This window comes from Lampetra fluviatilis, chromosome 3 (genome assembly GCF_964198595.1).
Source record: "Lampetra fluviatilis chromosome 3, kcLamFluv1.1, whole genome shotgun sequence".
NCBI classification, from domain to species: Eukaryota; Metazoa; Chordata; class Hyperoartia; order Petromyzontiformes; family Petromyzontidae; genus Lampetra; species Lampetra fluviatilis.
Window position 1 is genome coordinate 8,947,063 of NC_136277.1, and position 19,896 is coordinate 8,966,958.

The window sequence follows — 19,896 nt, forward strand, 5'->3', positions numbered from 1 at the left end:
TCTTTTATTAAATCTTGACTTGTAACAATACAACGCGTGGCCTCTCTTCTTCACACCGCACTTCTCTTGACTCTGGATTCTGTGCTGCCGGCTCTCTGTGCCTCGTGTAGACTCCGCGCCTCGGCTACACTCCTCTCTCGCCTCGTGTAGACTCTGCGCCTCTGCTACACTCTCCACTCGCCTCGTGTAGACCTCGCACCTCTCTCGCTGGCTACCCTGTATGCATACTCGGCTCGTGCAGACCTTCCTCTCTCGCTGGCTACACCGTATGCATACTCGGCTCGTGCAGACCGTTCTCTCTCGCTGGCTACACCGTATGCATACTCGGCTCGTGCAGACCGTTCTCTCTCGCTGGCTACACCGTATGCATACTCGGCTCGTGCAGACCGTTCTCTTTCGCTGGCTACACACTATACATTACTCAGCTCGTGTAGACCGTTCTATCTCGCTGGCTACACACTATACATTACTCAGCTCGTGTAGACCGTTCTATCTCGCTGGCTACACACTATACATTACTCAGCTCGTGTAGACCGTTCTATCTCGCTGGCTACACACTATACATCACTCAGCTCGTGTAGACCGTTCTATCTCGCTGGCTACACACTATACATCACTCAGCTTCTACTCTCCATTACTCTCCTCTCCGGGCTCTATCTCTGCACCTTCCTCTTCATTCTTAGATGGTTCCACTTCTGCCTCTTGCTCCTCTGTGCATCACCTTATATACCCCTTCTTCCCGGGAGACGGAGCGGATGCGGACCTCAACGTCGGCACCGCTCCTCCGTTACCCAATCCCCACGCGCTATCCCCACGATCCGGTTCCGCTCAGCGCGTGTTTCCACTCTCCGACCAATCACACCGCGCTGCTACCCGATCACTCCCTCTGGGCGCGTCACCGGCACACAGCCAATCAGCAGCACTACCCCCACCCGCGCACTGACGCCTGCTCCTCCCCGTCAGTGCGCGTCACCACACACACACCCGTACATACGCGCTGGCACACGACATATACACCCAGCGCGTATCACCACTACAGTTGTATAACAAAAACACACACGTGCTGTCCAGGAGTCTTCAGTGCTGCAGCTTTGTCTACTCAATCTAGGCTGCATCAAGTCAAGTGAAGGCCGCTACTGCGTGCTCACTTTAGGCTCAGATGACATGGTGGAGATCTTTTACAGGCCACAGAGATGGCTCTCTGTGCAAAATTACAACGTCTTTGGTAAAATTTACAGATCATGTCACATGTTTCACAAGAGTAGGCCTTCGTGAGTCTGTATCATAGCCCTCAGCTGAAATTTAACAAGGAAGGGAAATCATGGAATCCGTAATGGTTCGAATATTCTTTTGAGTTTTTTTTATGAATGGATACTACCTGCTATTATATGGATCACAAACATGGGCATGTGTGACATGATCGCATTGGCCAAAAAGGTTTTTCTATTTATCGCTGGATTTAATCGCCAAGTTTTGGGAAAGCCTTTGATCAATTTGCTTGGTTTTCTCGAATAACATTTAACTTTCATTTGATGATCTCCCCCAAAACCCCTGCCCTGCTTCAGACAGACAGACACAAGGACAGTTATAATGCATTTATGATTTCAAACTTAGTTGGAAAGTGTACAATATAACACGTATCTAAAACACACACATATAACTGTCCCCACATTGTTATTCTATTAGAAAATTAGCTCTCACTTTGTTAAAATCTATTACTTAAAAATATCCTCGTCACTGGTGCAAAAGTGCAGTGCTCTAGACATTTGGCCTCTGTAAAACGTGTCCAGTGTTTTGAGGTGCCGGTGAGGGATGTTGCTGTGAAACACGCGGTTTCCCATCAGGGACTCCTCCTCACTGCTGGGTGCCAGGGCAGGAGAAGCATCTCGGTCCATCGCCCTGGAGCTCAGCGAGGTTGAGAAGGGCGCGGTGCTTCATAAGCTCATGCACGTGTTCGGGTTCCATCGCGACCAGCAGAGTGAGTCACCTTTACAAGCGGGACACATGCCCTTATGATGACGACTTAGTTAAAATTAATAATAATGATGCAATTTATAATGTGCACAATATTTTACGGACATGAAAGACTGCGACTGCTGCGCGGATTCAAGATCAGTGTCGCTCAAAAGCCAAGGCGAAAGAGGCTGGGCCTTCAAGTGTCCCTTAAAAGTCGGTCTGCGATTGTGCAGCGGAATGGCTTTCCAGACGGCGGGGGCTGCCATGGAGAAACAATGACCGGCAGTGATGGTCCTGGTCCATGGTGTTGAGAGGAGGTTATGAGTCGTGCGGCGGAGAGTTCTACCGTGAGCTGTAGTGCAGGATGACAGGAGTGAATTAACAGTGGTTTAACTCAATAGTCCAGCAAGTAGCTTGCCTTGCACGATGGTGTAACTCAAATTGAAACAGTGTTTTACATATGTCTTATATTTTATTTCATAGTATGTTTCAAAAAGTGAGTGCAAACAATCAATACAAACTTGAAACGTTATTCTTCATGTTGGATCACCATTGATAATGTGAACAGCGTTCAGGTCTACGGTTCCAAGAGGAAGTGCTGGCAAACAATGATCGTTGCTTCTGAACCCGGAGCTGACACGGATGGATGGAACAAGGCCTGTGTGTCATGCCAGTCATTGCCATCAGTGGGGAGCGGTAGTATAGCGGTTTGCACCCGCAGTGAAGTCAACGAAGTGGCTTATTACGTGTACATTTATAGCAACCAAATATGTAGGGGAACCTAACTGTGGCAGACGGGTCACTTCCTCCGCAGGCTCTTGGGGGTCTGTGTTGCTATGGGAGAGGACGAGCAAACCATTGTATCTCAGTGGCAGGAGATTATCATGATCCCGAGCCCAGAATTACCTTGGGATTCTTGCAATTACATTTTTACCGAGCCCAGAATTACCTTGGGATTCTTGGAATTACATTTTTAAAAAGGAACGCACTCATCAACGATAATGTTGTAATTCTCTCGCACATTCGATTAGCATGGTTTGCTATGTATGGTGTGAAATAATTTGAACATGCATACATATGTAGTGGTGATACGCGCTGGGTGTATATGTCGTGTGCCAGCGCGTATGTACGGGTGTGTGTGTGGTGACGCGCGCTGACGGGGAGGAGCAGGCGTCAGTGCGCGGGTGGGGGTAGTGCTGCTGATTGGCTGTGTGCCGGTGACGCGCCCAGAGGGAGTGATCGGGTAGCAGCGCGGTGTGATTGGTCGGAGAGTGGAAACACGCGCTGAGCGGAACCGGATCGTGGGGATAGCGCGTGGGGATTGGGTAACGGAGGAGCGGTGCCGACGTTGAGGTCCGCATCCGCTCCGTCTCCCGGGAAGAAGGGGTATATAAGGTGATGCACAGAGGAGCAAGGGGCAGAAGTGGAACCATCTAAGAATGAAGAGGAAGGTGCAGAGATAGAGCCCGGAGAGGAGAGTAATGGAGAGTAGAAGCTGAGTGATGTATAGTGTGTAGCCAGCGAGATAGAACGGTCTACACGAGCTGAGTGATGTATAGTGTGTAGCCAGCGAGATAGAACGGTCTACACGAGCTGAGTAATGTATAGTGTGTAGCCAGCGAGATAGAACGGTCTACACGAGCTGAGTAATGTATAGTGTGTAGCCAGCGAGATAGAACGGTCTACACGAGCTGAGTAATGTATAGTGTGTAGCCAGCGAGATAGAACGGTCTGCACGAGCCGAGTATGCATACGGTGTAGCCAGCGAGAGAGAACGGTCTGCACGAGCCGAGTATGCATACGGTGTAGCCAGCGAGAGAGAACGGTCTGCACGAGCCGAGTATGCATACGGTGTAGCCAGCGAGAGAGGAAGGTCTGCACGAGCCGAGTATGCATACGGTGTAGCCAGCGAGAGAGGTGCGAGGTCTACACGAGGCGAGTGGAGAGTGTAGCAGAGGCGCAGAGTCTACACGAGGCGAGAGAGGAGTGTAGCCGAGGCGCGGAGTCTACACGAGGCACAGAGAGCCGGCAGCACAGAATCCAGAGTCAAGAGAAGTGCGGTGTGAAGAAGAGAGGCCACGCGTTGTATTGTTACAAGTCAAGATTTAATAAAAGAAGTGTGTTCCCGTCAAGGAGTTTCCTGCCGTCATTTTCCAATACTTCATCTGGCGTCAGAAGTGAAACGGGCTTCCAAGTATGGAGACGAGGAAGACCCGTAGGACCCACGGGATTGACCGCGAGGAAGACCTGGACGACTCGGAGCCGCTGGTGGCGGGGGGTGAGGAAGAGGACTTGCCCACGCTGCAGGGTCCGTCGACGGCGCCGGCCGAGCGACCGGGGACAGACGCCGGGCTTCGTGAGGCGCACTCCCGACTGGCGGAGCTGCTGCTCGCCGCCGCGTCCATCTTGGCGGAGATCAGCTCGTCGGGAGGAGCGGGGACGGTGGGGGACATTTTACAAGGTCGCCCCGCAGATTCCCGCCAAAACGAATGGGGGATTCCCGCCATTGCGCCTGGGCCTACTTTTGGCGGGAACGGCGAGCGCCACGTGGTGGTGGGTTCCCAAGCGCGCGCATCGACTTCATCAGCGCGCGAGGGGGTCCGCCATCTTACGTCTGCTGCTGGAGCCGCCATCTTAGACACCGACGGACAGGCGGAGAGGAACCACGAGGCGGATGACTTCATTTTTCAGCAGCGCCTGCCCACGTTGTCAGCCTTCAAGGCGGAAGGCGGAGACTGGGGCCAATTTCAGCGAAGGTTTTTGGCGCATCAAGAGATGTCAGCGTGGTCCGATGCTACGGCGCTGCGGGCATTGCCCGCCATGCTGGACGACGATGCGCTCGCGGCCTTCAGGGCTGCACGGAAGTCGGACCGCTCCACGCTGAAGGATGCGCTGGGTTTGTTGGCCAGGGTCTACGGGCCTCCCTCTACATGCCGCCATCAGTTCTACGCAAGACGGAAAGCGGCCACGGAGACCGCGCTGGCCTATCGCACGGCGTTGCTGGCTCTTGCTGATGCTGCGTTCCCTCGGATGGACGAGGAGGGCCAAGACGCGATGGTTTTGGAGCAGCTGCTCAAGTTGGCGCAGGACCTGGGGGTCCCTATCAACACAGCTGACGACATTGATATTTCTTCTTTGAGAGTCGCCACGAGTATTCAAGCGCACGAGGCCCTACAACGGAAGCAAGGCGTTGGTTGCAACGCTGCTGTCGTCGCAGCCCCGGGGTTGGTGGTCGCCGAACCCCAAGTCGTCAGCCCACGAGAGGAGGCGTTCGCCACGGGACGACCAGGGGACTGGAGGCCGGGGGCCCGGTCGCCTCTGCGATCGGCCCGAAAGTCGGAGCAACCAAGATCTACTCCGACCCTCGTCACGTGCTATAACTGCGGCCTCCGGGGCCACGTGGCGTCCGGGTGCCGCGCTCCGCGGCAGCGCGCCATGGGAGCTCGGCTGGACGACGACCGAGAGCCCAAGTCATCTCTACAATCCCCGGCAAGTCGCGGCACCTCACACGCTCGGCCTGTTTATTCGGCACACATGGGACGCCGCGTTGCGGCGGAGGAGGGCCGGTTAAGGTTCGGGGATTCGGTTCGGCGAGGGGGGTTCGGCCGGGACCAGGGAGACATTGAATGGGCGGAATTGGGGCATAGAATTGTGGCTGCTTCGGCGGGTTCGTCCGTTGTTACGGGATCTATTGATGGGGTTGAGATTAGGGTGTTAGTGGACACGGGGGCATCGGCAACTATTATATCGGACCTCATTTATAATATTCTTCCAGTCCAATGTCGTCCGCTGCTTCCAGTGGATGTGCCATTTTACGCCGCTAATGGGGGATCGTTGGGCATTATCGGTCAGGTTAGGGCGTCCATTTGCATTGGAGATATCAAATTGTCGGGGCCCGTTTTCGTTTCGTCTTCTTTGGCAGTTCCGTGTCTTTTGGGCACTGACTTTTTGGCTAAAATGCCCATTAAAATTCTTATCGATCAACGATGCATTGAACTGCCATCGGGTCGCCGGATTTCATTTTTGACGGGCCCTACTGACATTCGGACGGCGTGCGCTACGATACAAGCAGTGGCGACGCAGACAGTGCAAGTGCCCCCGGGTTCACAGATGTTGATTCCCCTCCGGTTGCGAAAACCATGGGTGAGGGAGGCTTCGGGACAGAGTATGCTTTTGGGTCCTTCTAACAAGGCTGTCGGGGGTCTTGATTTATCGGTGGCTCACACTTTGGTGCGGGCTGACAGGGATCCGTTTGTGATGGTTTTGAACGCGGGGTCGCGACCAGCTGTCATCCCGCAGGGCACCGTGCTGGCTCACGCGGCGCAGGTTCCTGGGGATGATGGGTTGGTTGCGCAGGTGGGCTCGAGCCCCGCGCGGAACGTTGAGCCAAGGGAAGACCTTGAGTGGGTCCATTCGTTATGTGCCGCCTCGGACGATTTGTCGGCGGCGCAGTTGGGTGCGCTGCGCGAGTTGCTCATTGAATTCTCTGATGTATTCAGTAAACATAAGTATGACATTGGGTGCACGGATTTGTTGCACCATCACATTGAAACGGGCGATGCGGCGCCGGTCAGGCTAAATCCCTTCCGACTGAGTCCCGTGGAGAAGGAACATGTTCAGTCGGCTGTTAACGATATGCTAGAAGCCGATATTATTTCACCCTCCTCTAGCCCGTGGGGAGCGCCTATTGTGCTGGTTAAGAAGCAGGACGGGTCCCTGCGATTCTGCGTTGATTTCCGTCGCCTGAATAAGATCTCTGTGGCTGACGCGTATCCGCTCCCCAGGATGGATGAGTCCCTCGATGCATTGTCTGGTGCGCGATATTTTTCGACTCTTGATTTGTTATCGGGGTTTTGGCAGTTGCCGCTCGACGAAGAGTCGAAACCTAAGACAGCATTTCGGACTCCAGGGGGGCTGTTCCAGTTTAACCGGTTACCCATGGGACTTCACTCCTCTCCAGCGACGTTTCAGCGACTTATGGAGCTGGTTTTGTCGGGCTTGCAGTGGGATACATGCTTGATTTATATGGACGATGTCATTGTTTTCAGTAAAACGTTTGAGGAACACCTCCGGCGATTGAGAGGGGTGTTCTTGCGAATGCGATCGGCTAAGTTGAAATTTAAACCGGCCAAATGTCACCTCCTTCGTAGGTCCGTTAGATACTTGGGTCACATTGTCGATTCTTCGGGGATCTCCACCGATCCCGCGAAGACGGATTGTGTCGGTTCGTGGCCGACACCTACGTCCGTTTCCGACGTGCGTAGTTTCATCGGGTTTGCTTCTTATTATCGGCGGTTCGTTGAGCACTTCGCCACTATTGCAAAACCCTTGCACGCTCTAACGGCGAAGGGAGTGAAGTTCAAATGGGGACCGGAGGAGGAGGCCGCGTTTCGCTCCCTCCGGGACGCCTTGGTGGGTGCCCCACCCTTGTGTTATCCCGATTTTGCCAGTCCCTTTTTGCTGGACACGGATGCTAGCAACACGGGCATTGGGGGGGTGCTATCCCAAGTCGTTGGGGGTGTCGAAAGAGTTGTCGCCTACGGTAGTAGGGTGTTGTCTCCGGCGGAGCAGCGCTACTGTGTCACCCGTCGCGAGCTGCTTGCCATTGTTTTTTTTGTGCAGCAGTTTAGGCCATATCTGTATGGTCGTCACTTTACAGTCCGAACGGACCACGCGGCGCTACAGTATTCATTGAGGGTCGCCCAGCCCTCGGGCCAGTTGTCGCGTTGGTTGGAAGTCCTCCAGGACTATCAGTTTACGACTACGTACCGTAAGGGGTTGCGACACACGAATGCCGATTGCTTGTCGCGGTTGTTGCCTTGTGATGAATGCGCGTGTTTGTCGGGATCGGCGCGCTGTAAACCGACGCTTGCGGGGGAGATGGGGGCACTGGCTGCGACAGCGGGCGCACCGAGTGGGGATGATTCCACTGCCTCTCAGGGTCGGGACTCGCTGCTCTCGCTGTCGCTCAGCGAATGGGGCCGCCTCCAGATGGCGGACAGCTCGCTGCTAGCATTGCGCCGCAAGGTTGGGGGTCCCGAGGGGGACCAGGAGCGTACCGGCTCCTATGTACTTGAGCGGGGCGTGTTATTGAAATGGGACAGTTTGTCCCGGCGGAACGCACTCGTGGTGCCTTCCGCTGTGAGGGGGAGGGTTGTCGTGGCGGCACACGAACGCCTCTTGCACTTGGGAGTTAACAAGACGCTTGCCCTGCTTCAGCGTGACTATTACTGGCCGGGAATGGGAAGCGATGTGGTGCATATTCTGAAGGGGTGCGTTGAGTGCGCCAGGCGTAAACCACCGGCCGTGGCAGCTAATCCACCGCTGCAATCTATTCAGGTCTCGCGTACCAACGAGCTCGTTGCACTCGATATTTTGGGGCCCTTCCCAGTCACGCCGAGAGGGAATAAATATTTGTTAGTGGGGGTCGAATACTTTACCCGATGGCCTATGGCGTGGCCTCTCGCTAACCAGTCGGCAGCGGCTGTGACGGATGCCTTCGTCCAGGGCTATGTCCTGGACAAGGGGGCTCCCGAACGCCTGCTGACCGACCAAGGTAAAAATTTTTCGAGTAAATTGTTGCAAGAGGTGTGCGATCTGTTGGGTACCAAGAAGGTGCGTACCTCCCCGTACCACCCGCAGACTGACGGGATGGTGGAGAGACTCCACAAAACCTTGACTTCCATGCTGTGCCAGCAGGTGTGCGAGGCACATATAGATTGGGACCTGCAGGTCCCGGGAGTCCTTGCCGCGTATAGAATGGCCCCCCATGCAGCTACGGGGTTTTCCCCATTCTATTTGATGTACGGTCGGGAAGCTGACCCGCCAATAGAAACGCAACTTGGCCTGTCCGCTCCACGAACTAATTCTAATTTGGCAGAACATATTAAGTTTAATATTCGTAAGCTGACAGAGGCGAGGGAGGCCGCACGGCTTAATTCGCGGGCTCGCCAAATTGCTAATGAACGGTTGCGGGCACGGAAGGTGTCCATGCACGAATGGAAACCAGGTGACAGGGCCTGGCTGCATTGCCCTCAGGCACCCTTGGCTACGTCGCCTAAATTGTTGAGACCGTGGAGGGGACCCGTGGAGGTCGTGCGCGTTGCACGGCCCCAGTGCGTTCAGATAAAGTGGGGAAAGCGCCGGTGGTACGTTCACCCCTCCCGACTGAAACCGTTCTCGCCTCCATATGGCCTCCCCTTGTGTCGTGATGGCCGGGCGTGTGACGTGACCGGCGACCCAGAGGGGGAAATGTCTCTGCCTGATCCACACGTATTGTCGCCTGATCTGCTCCCAGGTGTCTCGGAACTGACAGCTGCCGATCACCGGCGGCCGGATCTCCGCGGCGGGGCCGGCCCTTTCAGGCCCGTTCCGCGCCGTCTGGAGCGGCCGGAACCGCCGGACGGTCGTCAGTGTCCCGCCCCATACGATGGACCAGCCAGACGGACTCGCGCCAGGTCGTGCTACTTTGCATGACCTGCCTCGTGAGGAGTCGGGGCAGTTGGAGCGCCTCGTCACTGCGTGTAGTCGCAGGGACGTGGGGCGCGTTCGTTTCGAATTTGCTCGTATCGTGTTATTGTTGACTTTTCGCGTTCATTGTCAATCTGTACATAGTTATTCTTGTTGTTGTTGTTGTTGTGTTATGTTACGGGGCACACTCGGGGGGTTATGGGGTTTTTTTTGTTGGTTGTCATTTTATCGTCGTGGTTGGTTGTTGTTAGCAGCCGGGCCGGCTGCGAGCTATGTGGGAGGGGGTGATGTAGTGGTGATACGCGCTGGGTGTATATGTCGTGTGCCAGCGCGTATGTACGGGTGTGTGTGTGGTGACGCGCGCTGACGGGGAGGAGCAGGCGTCAGTGCGCGGGTGGGGGTAGTGCTGCTGATTGGCTGTGTGCCGGTGACGCGCCCAGAGGGAGTGATCGGGTAGCAGCGCGGTGTGATTGGTCGGAGAGTGGAAACACGCGCTGAGCGGAACCGGATCGTGGGGATAGCGCGTGGGGATTGGGTAACGGAGGAGCGGTGCCGACGTTGAGGTCCGCATCCGCTCCGTCTCCCGGGAAGAAGGGGTATATAAGGTGATGCACAGAGGAGCAAGGGGCAGAAGTGGAACCATCTAAGAATGAAGAGGAAGGTGCAGAGATAGAGCCCGGAGAGGAGAGTAATGGAGAGTAGAAGCTGAGTGATGTATAGTGTGTAGCCAGCGAGATAGAACGGTCTACACGAGCTGAGTGATGTATAGTGTGTAGCCAGCGAGATAGAACGGTCTACACGAGCTGAGTAATGTATAGTGTGTAGCCAGCGAGATAGAACGGTCTACACGAGCTGAGTAATGTATAGTGTGTAGCCAGCGAGATAGAACGGTCTACACGAGCTGAGTAATGTATAGTGTGTAGCCAGCGGAAGAGAACGGTCTGCACGAGCCGAGTATGCATACGGTGTAGCCAGCGAGAGAGAACGGTCTGCACGAGCCGAGTATGCATACGGTGTAGCCAGCGAGAGAGAACGGTCTGCACGAGCCGAGTATGCATACGGTGTAGCCAGCGAGAGAGGAAGGTCTGCACGAGCCGAGTATGCATACGGTGTAGCCAGCGAGAGAGGTGCGAGGTCTACACGAGGCGAGTGGAGAGTGTAGCAGAGGCGCAGAGTCTACACGAGGCGAGAGAGGAGTGTAGCCGAGGCGCGGAGTCTACACGAGGCACAGAGAGCCGGCAGCACAGAATCCAGAGTCAAGAGAAGTGCGGTGTGAAGAAGAGAGGCCACGCGTTGTATTGTTACAAGTCAAGATTTAATAAAAGAAGTGTGTTCCCGTCAAGGAGTTTCCTGCCGTCATTTTCCAATACTTCACATACACAGAAGCAGCATCATCGTGCATGATACCCAATTATTTAGGCTCCACTTTATGTGATACTGAGCATGCTTTTTGGTTGTCTAGATGGAAGCCATGACTGGGTCAAGCACCGAGATGGTAAAGTCTACGTTCTCTACGATGTCTGCTCTGGTTTTGGTGAGTGGATCACACACAGCCGGCAGCCGTAGCTTCAGATTGACGCTTTAGGGCTCTTTATGAAATAGAGATTATTATTATTATTGCTTTAGCGAGAGCCCCAATCTGGAGCTACAGTACTTCAGCTGGGACTGCTGACTCTACACAGGCCCTTGGCACATCACTCACTCATGGTTTTGCACATGGAGCCCTCTCGGTGAGATTTTTATTTTTAGCGCACGAATGATGCCACTTTTTTTAAAGGAATTAGATGAAGCACCCAATTGAATGTGTTCTTCAGCCATTTCTAAGATTTCATGGTTTTCATTGAAATTCATGATTTCCATAACCACCGTGACCTCTGTGACAAAATTTTCATCACCATAGTCCTTATCAACCAACTTATCGCCATCATCCATCATCATTCATCATCATTCATCATCCGCACTCATGATAACGTAGGTTCTAAGAGTTGCACGTGTATACATGTACTTACTTAATGCATATCATCCATCTTATCCATCTCCATCCTCACCAACATCTCATCATCTCAATCGAGCCCGCACCTCGCCCCCCGCTCCACATCGCCACCAGAAGGGAAGGAAATGTTGTCCCCTAGTTCCCCGAATCAAACGCCCGGGATAAGCTTTGTAACACAAGGATTACAAGGATTAGTGTCATTCTAACTTGGGGATACTATAATCATATGATTGTAGTTAATTATATTAGAATACGTATATTTAGATCATATGAGGATAATTGGATTCTCATGAGGATCATTTTAGAATGAGGAAAATATTATTATAATATAAACACAGTGTGATTCTAATGTGAGGACATGCTTCTCTTTTTTAGACACCAATGACAAGGAGAACATCCAGAAAGCAGTCAATGAGTTTGCAGAGAAAACCTGTGTTCGGCTCATCCGGAAAGACAACCAGGAGGACTACATCAACTTCCAGGCCCTGGACGGGTGAGCAGCAGTGAGCGGCGTGGAGAGAGAGAATGGGGTGTAGAGAGAGAGCAGAGTGTAGAAAGTGAGTGGGGCATAGATGGTGAGCGGTGCGTCAAGGGTACATAGAGCTGATAGAGAGTGGGGTATAGAGAGAGAGTGGGATGTAAAGGGTGAGTGTGGCGTAGAGAGAATGTGAGGTGTAGAGTGAGCGTGGTGTGGACAGAGAGAAGAGAGATTTATCGATTCAGATCTCTGCAGGGCAGGGCAACCCTTCGTGTTAGAAAACCCACTGAAGGGGATATCACAGAACTACCTCTGAGATCCCCTAAAGTGACCTCTGATCCAGAGTGGAAGGCAGCACTTTTTCACCTGCTCTGCATAGGAGACTTATGTTTGCTCTATGACTGTGAACCACATGTTTTAAATCTCAGAGCTAAAAATTAGCCAAATTAAGTACAAAATTACATTTAATGTAGTGAGATTGTTTTGTGTGAATTCATTGTTCACCAAACTGAGACCATCAATTCATTACACTTGAGAATGTAGTTTAATCACAGGCAGCTGCCTCGAATCAAAGCCAGGATCTAAGCAGTGCCCCTCAGCTTCTTGAGGTTTCACTTGCAAGCAAAATGAACTCTTGCCTGGCTCTAAAAGGGCTGATTTACTGCATTTGAATGTATTATTTGTTTGTGACATTTTTGTCTTCTGTTGAGAGGAACACACATCGGTAACGGCAAATTCAAGCTTAGAAAGGCAAGTAATAGTATTTCTTGTGGAGTGGATCTTACTGAGACCCTTACAGAGTGCAGACGTAGAAATTTAACCCCTTCTCTGAACCTAGATTATCACACAATACAGTCTTTTTTTATTTTGAAGGTCATCTTTCGTATGGCATTTAAAAGCAACTGAGATATAATTTTAACTCTATGTTCAGTTTGGTATACCATTTGATGGCATCAATAGTTGCTTAACATATAGCGTGTGTGCATCCTGTGTAATTGTCTAATGGGCAGTGCTCAGTTATGCGATGAACAGAATGCACATTGACAATTTGGCGACTCATTCATATTCCATTTATGAACAAAATAGCTGCACTAGTGTGCGTTTTTCAAACAGCCCATTGCCTTCTACGCAGGCTTACGCCAGGTACTTCCTGCGTGGGGTGTTCAGGTAGTGACTTGCAAGCCATTCAGCTTTCACGCCACCCGCCACCAATAGCAGTGTCTCCACATAACGCAAGGTAATCATGACGTGAAGGTCATGGGGGTGATCGTGAAATTCCGTGGGAATTTTCGCCACCAGGAGCTGGTCCTTCCTGGGCAAGAAAGGAGGGGCCCAGTCTTTGTCCCTGGAGCCCAGGAAGGTGACCAAGGGCGTCGTTCTGCACGAGCTCATGCACGCGCTCGGCTTCCACCACGAGCACTGCCGCAGTGACCGTGACCAGCACATAAAGGTCCACGAGGACAACGTCAAGGAAGGTGAGTGGTGCCACTAGAGTGAGTAAAGCATCCAGGGGTAGGCGTGCTATTCATTACTAGAAACGGCTTGTATTGCACAAAGAGCACATTAATTCGATGTCCAGTGTGTAGTTTACTTTAACGAGGAAGTGTCAACACAGCAGGTGCAAGAAACTGCCACGCAATCTTCCCATTGCTCGTGTTGCTTCCTCCAGTGCAGTTTTAGTAACGAACGTACGGATGGGCAGGCGAATGATAGTTTTTGTATCTAAGACAGTCCTCAATGGCTGTGTCGCGACCCGTGGTGGTGCGTGTGCTGCCACACATGGGGCGCAGTGGTGTAACGGTTAGCGCGTTGCGCTATGAATCCAGCGACCCGAATTGAATTCTCGCTCACGGCCAACACCAGTGACGATTATCTAAACCGGTCCTGGGCCTCCCCTAGGTCGACTTAGCCTCAAATGAGTACCTGGTGTGGTGTTTAAACATCGCCACTAGGGAGATAAAGGCAGCCGAGCGTTGTGCTGGCCACCCTCCCCTCTTGTGTGCTGTGCCAGCCTCCATAGGTGCTCACTAACAGAACTTGCCCCAATATTCTGTTAAGGCTACACGGGTGATCTTTGTTTTTTTTCACATGCGGCTGGCAGCACCGCAATCACGGTGCTCACAGTACACACCGATGCAAGGGCTCACGTGCTGCTCATGGGTTGGCTCGTTAAAACAAGTACCACTTTATGGGATGTCCACAGTGGTCATCCTATAGAAGCACTGGTCTCCATCATAGGTTTGTGGAATATCCACCACACTCCCAGAGCCACCAGTGGAGATAAGTTCCACTCTACACGCATTTGAGCTGGAGAAACTTCAGCACGAGTTTGTTTTAATTAAATTATGTTATTCACCGGTAGAGTGAGTGTCCTCCACTCAGAAGGTAATGAGTTCAAATGCCGGTGATGGGGTTGATTCAGCCCATTATTTCTCTCAGGTAAATGCAATGAGTACCACCTTGTGGAAAAGTCAACAGTGGTCGTCTTATAAATGGACCTGCCCCCACAATAGCAATGTGGAATTTCCAACACTGTCTCGAGGCTCTACATGGAAGATGAGTACTGCCTCCATGCTCATTTGAGCAGGAAATTACTTTGAGTTTCTCATCCTTGCTTCCATATAAATAAACAGTGCTGGGCTAAAACAGTCACAGCAACAGCCTCGTATAAATACTGGTATTATCACTATTAATCCAATATACAGCTCTTGCTAAAGTTTAGAATGTCACATTACACAATATAGCACTGATGCTAACCCTCAGTACGTACCGCTGGGTAAAACATCGCACTGGAGGGCTGATATTGGAACCACATCTTCCATGCAACTGGTGCTGTTTGTGCATTGAAGTTACTTGAATAAAAAGAACATCACCGTTACACTTTATAACGATCCCTTTTCAAGATAAATAAGGGATCTTTTAACGCCATGCCTTCTCACAAATAATTGTGCAAAATATTACGTTTAATTTATCATCATTAACAAATACACATCGAGTCGGGAAGAGCAATACCCAAGTTAGTATTCCCGGCCATAGTTAACACCAGTGCACGACGTTACTGACGAACGTATTGGTTTTTTTTTGGGGGGCACCCTCTTTCACCATACTACAATCCTCCAGCGTGAAGTACGGTCAAACAACCTCCACGACTGACATGACGTCGTGGGGAAGCCTTTATCCTGCCGTGGATTGACTTAGGGCCTTTTATTATTTTATTTAAGCACTGAGCAATATTACCGTCCATTTACTCCAACAGCTCACAGCACTCGAAAGAAGTCAAGCCACTTGTTGCACACGTTCCACTTACCCAAACGCTACCCCAACAATCTAACTGTGTGCGCTCTTGGTAGATCCGGTAACAATTTCCGCACCTCCGATTCGCACGGTTGGCTATGTACGGTGCGAAAGAAGTTCAACCTACATACATACAACATGATGAAAGGTGTGTTTTGTAGATGCGAGCATTAAACCAATGTTGTCGGTTAATAAGAGCCACGTGTGCCTGCTGCCTGCAGATGAGCTTGGGCAGTTCAAACGGCTGGAATGCAATGGCTGTGGAGAAGATCTGCCCTATGACTACCTCTCCATCATGCACTACGGCAGGTGGATCTCACACAGGCTGTGGCCTTCACTAGCATGAATGCAGTAAAACTTCTCAAAACCGGATTAATTTGGGGAAGGGAGCCTTTCTGGTTATAGAGGGATGTCTGGAATACTGCAAATACAGTAAAACTCAAACTAACTGAATCCCGGCTAGATGAACCCAGGCTAGCAGTTTGGGGTGTGTGAGGGTCTAATGGGCAAGGAGGGTGGACACCACACCAATAAACTTTCATCTCATATACTTAAACAACAAAAAACAAGCATGAAAAGCAGGAATCAAGAACACCATGAGATAACAATTTTACGTAAAGCCTATTTCTCCCAGATGGCACATGAACACTCCCGCTTGCTGTGCTGCGAGACCACACAGAAGGGCAGTAACACAACTTCCTTGGAATTTCAATTCTTTGGGCATCCAGAAGTTTACCAGGAAGACTGATGGCGTTCTCCCCTGTGAATAGGGGAAGTCATCTTGAAATCCTCCAACACGGCCTGATGATGCTCTTAATAGTCACCACCTCATTCACATCTTTTTCAGCCTCTCCTTAGCCTGGCTATCTGGATTTACATTTAGCTGGACCAACGCTCTTGATTTTTTTCGTTCCACATTTGTGCTTATTACTGTTTATGTCTCTTTGGTGCAGCATCAACAAACGTCAAGGATGGGTACATAACAACACCACACAATACAGTCATCGCAACACGTAATTCTGTAAACGCAAAACAGTAGTTTTTTCATTTATGTTTTTCCATAGTGTTGTAAATTAGACTAAATGTATGAAGAAATGTATTTTTCTTCTTGGTTCTTTCGGTAAAGTCACGTAGAAGGGAAGTAATAAAATAATAAAAATAAAACATAATAATATAATTCTCACGACGTTTCGGCCACAACGCAAGCAGCCCTCCTCAGGTGAAGAACAGGTCTGTCAGAAAGACAGCGTCTGAATGAAAACCACCAGGCTTGGCAGCGTATATTTAAGCTGGGTTGGAAGGGGAAGAGCGCCCCGACAAAGGAATTCGCATATCAAGAGGAATCTAGCATACCAATGGGAAATGCAGGTATTATTTTATTACTTCCCTTCTACGTGACTTTACCGAAAGAACCAAGAATATGAATCCCTGCAGTCACGAAAGCTTTAAATCGAAATGTATTTTTATTATTTTTAAGTGTTGTTCATACTAGGTATGTATTAAGGGGGGTCGTGAGCAATGAATTACGTTGTATTCACAGCTGGCCAGAGTTTTTGACTACCCGGACCAGGGCTCACTCTTCACAGTGCGGCTCACCGAGAGATTTTACTGTAATTACATAATTGAGAAAATACAACATTTTTATTACATTCTTCAGAAATTATTTATACTTAATAACAAATTACTAAATATGAAAAATATTTGATATGTATAATTCAATAGCAAACAAAAATACAGTCATACCCCCACTTACACCGTCCCGTTTCCCGAAGCTTTCGCTATTTTTTCTTCTAATTAAATAATTTCAATTAAAATTCTGGTTTTCAGGAACGCATCCTGGGTGTAAATCGAAGTATGCCTGTACGAAACTGTACAGTTTATTCCGAGTTACCATCGCCTGTGAAGCTTAAGGTGGATAGTTAAGACTCAGTGCAGCTCCTATAAACAACACTTTAGGCATGAAACTCTCTCCTGCAGGGAGCAATGCAGGGTCTGTTTGGTGGTTGAGATGAATAATACATCGGTGTCCCCGGCTACATGGGAATAAATGAGTTGCAAATGAAAACTCGGCAGGCTCGTGTTTGGCACTGATGTACGCTTGGCTTACAACCTGTAAACTTCACCTCAATTGGTCGTCATCTGTGCTAAGGAAGGAATTGATTACAGATGTGTTAAGTAACCAGTAAATGATTTAGAGTGGTAACCAGTCACTCAAGTCCAGTGTGTAACGCGCTGATCTCCTCTCCAGGTACGCCTCATCCTCGGACTACATGAGTGAGACGATCACCCCCACGACAGCAGCTAAAGCTCCCATCGGCCAGAGGAGCGGCCTCAGCCCCCTGGACGTGCTCAGGGTGCAGCTCAAGTACCAACCGGTTCGTCACCGACACCTCGATGTTTAGTGAGCTCACAGCACTAATTTTACATGAACATAGCACGGTGTTAGAATCTGAGCCATGCAACACGTGTTGCCATTTAGTTGCCATAATTGCTTTGTTCTTACAAATGTCTGTGGGAACTTGTTTGTGTTTAGTTTGTTGTCCTTCCCCCGCATTTGCTGTTAGCACAGTTGGCGACGTACAGTGCAAAATAAGTTATACCTACGTGACTTTACCGAAAGAACCAGAGAATATGGATTCCTGCAGTCACGAAAGCTTCAAATCAAGATGCATACATTTGTTAACAGTTTGACATATTGCACTGCTTAAAAATGTTCTTCTGCAGGCATATTTGGTATCTTTCTTTTTATTGTATAATTAAGTTTTACAAAAGCACTCCACCTTGCTCGCGTTCGCTCGTTCATTTAATAATGTTCTCGATCCACTTTAAGTAACTACCCTATATATAGATATATATGAAAACAATCTGCTGTGTTTTCCACGTGTTTTCCTTTCAACAGTTATTCCCATTGGTTTAGCAAGCTCTTTATTCATGGCGTTTGTTTTGCTCATTCATCTTGAGCCCAACGTTGCAGCCCTCCTTGTTAAGTTATTCGAAATTGTCCATTGGTTGTTATATAAGGACTACATTGTCAGTAAATCTGACATGATTAATCCTTTCTCCGTTTATGTTTATGCATTTTTTTTCAATAAAATTTTGGAAAATGTACTATCATGTTTTTTCGAATATCCTTGGTAAGAGCGTATCTTCATGTCTGACTCCTGCTTTGTATTTTACCTGTTCATTAACTGTTATGTTTGTTCATGACTCTTATTTTGTTAAGAACTCCCAGGGTTTGATCTTCCCCAAGAAACAGTGGTCAGCCCTAAGTGGCTGTAGAACAGTGTATGGCAGATGCGGTCCCCTTCATCGATGCAAATTGATGCATGATTTACAGATTTTTAAATCGATATTTATTTCAAAGTCAACTATTCAGCCTTCTCTATGAAGTTTAAAAATCATTTCCACTTTTTTAAATGAAATGTTATTATTATCATGACTTTCATCCATCTTTCCTTTTTTTCAAGTTCACGTGTATATTTTTCCAATGCAGATTTAATAAAATACATTGTAATGTTGTGCATAGCCTTGAGGATAACATATCTCTCCGCCTGCCTCTTCTGATTTTTAAGGCTTTTACTCTCTGCCTGAAATTTCAATGTAGTGGTTCCTTCCATGTAAATAGTTTTGATAATCACACTCTGTAAGTTGTTAATGCACGTGACTGTTTCCTTTCAGAACCTGGCTGGTGTGTCGGAGGACAAAGCCTTGAAGGTCGCTCTTGCTAAGGTATGGAGGTGAAGAGGAGTGAATCAGCGCAAGCAATGGGAGTGTATATAGGTGTTTATTTCCTCATTTTTAATAATTCACCCTTTATACGAAAATCAACAAAGTGTACACCTCTAACATTGCCCAACAAAAGTAGAAACCATACATGCGAATCATTGGTTCCTCCATAAAGGTCATACTTGTATTTTCAATAGATAATCATAAACATACAGTCCAAAGCTGTTTCAGTATTTAAATATCATTTGTATGTAAAGGTAATGGGCGCTGCAGTGGTGAGATGTCAACTACCTCGCCTAGTACACAGGAGGTCGTGGGTTTGATACCGACTCTGACGCCTGGATATTTGGAGTATGCATGTTCTCCCCGTGGTTATTTGGATTTTTCTCCAGGTCCTCCGGTTTTTCCCTCCATATTTAGAAAAATGCGTTTAGAGTATCTGGCTGCTATACCGTTCCACGTGGTAAGCCACTTTGTTGAGCTACCATTTGCGGCCAGGCTGCGTCTGAACAAAACCTGTATAGCTCAAGAGGCGTTACCTGGTAAAATACAAAATAGTTTAGTTTATAGTTTTATTTAATAGTTTTCAAATCTGTCTGTGCATTTGCATTAAAATTGTACCTTGAACTGGCATGACATCACTACTCAAGTGTTGTATTTTTTTTACCCAACTGCACATTGCTTGAAAAGCTATGAGTTCGCATTAATTGTTCAATCTATTCATGCACAAAGACAAGTAGTGAGTGTTAAGGATGAAGCTGAAATACGGTGACAACTGTCATTAGATTTAAGAAACAAATGCATACATATTAATGGAGCAAATATTAACCATCTCAGATTTTTCGACTTCATTGTCATTGCAACAGCCAATTTGGAAATGATTTACGGGACACGTTATAAGAACTTAATCAAGAAGACTGAAACGTTGCGTATGAGATAGATATGAGCAAAACAAAGTTCATGGACAAGTTCACTTAAC

At 49.2% G+C, this 19,896-nt stretch overlaps 1 protein-coding gene across 1 annotated transcript; it reads left to right on the forward strand.

The window, feature by feature from the left end:
* The first annotated feature begins 1,401 nt into the window (after nucleotides 1-1,401).
* On the forward strand, nucleotides 1,402-18,932 carry LOC144948217 (low choriolytic enzyme-like). Its single transcript, XM_078877647.1, has 7 exons — nucleotides 1,402-1,409; nucleotides 1,845-1,978; nucleotides 11,795-11,912; nucleotides 13,197-13,372; nucleotides 15,413-15,500; nucleotides 17,440-17,566; nucleotides 18,870-18,932. Exons 1-7 carry the CDS (start codon nucleotides 1,402-1,404, stop codon nucleotides 18,930-18,932), a joined length of 714 nt encoding a protein of 237 aa, XP_078733773.1.
* Nucleotides 18,933-19,896: the final 964 nt, after the last annotated feature.

Coding starts and splice junctions, on each gene's coding strand:
- LOC144948217 (XM_078877647.1), top strand. Junction 11,913..13,196: donor AACTTCCAGGCCCTGGACGG/GTGAGCAGCAGT, acceptor TTTCGCCACCAG/GAGCTGGTCCTTCCTGGGCA. Junction 17,567..18,869: donor TGCAGCTCAAGTACCAACCG/GTTCGTCACCGA, acceptor GTTTCCTTTCAG/AACCTGGCTGGTGTGTCGGA.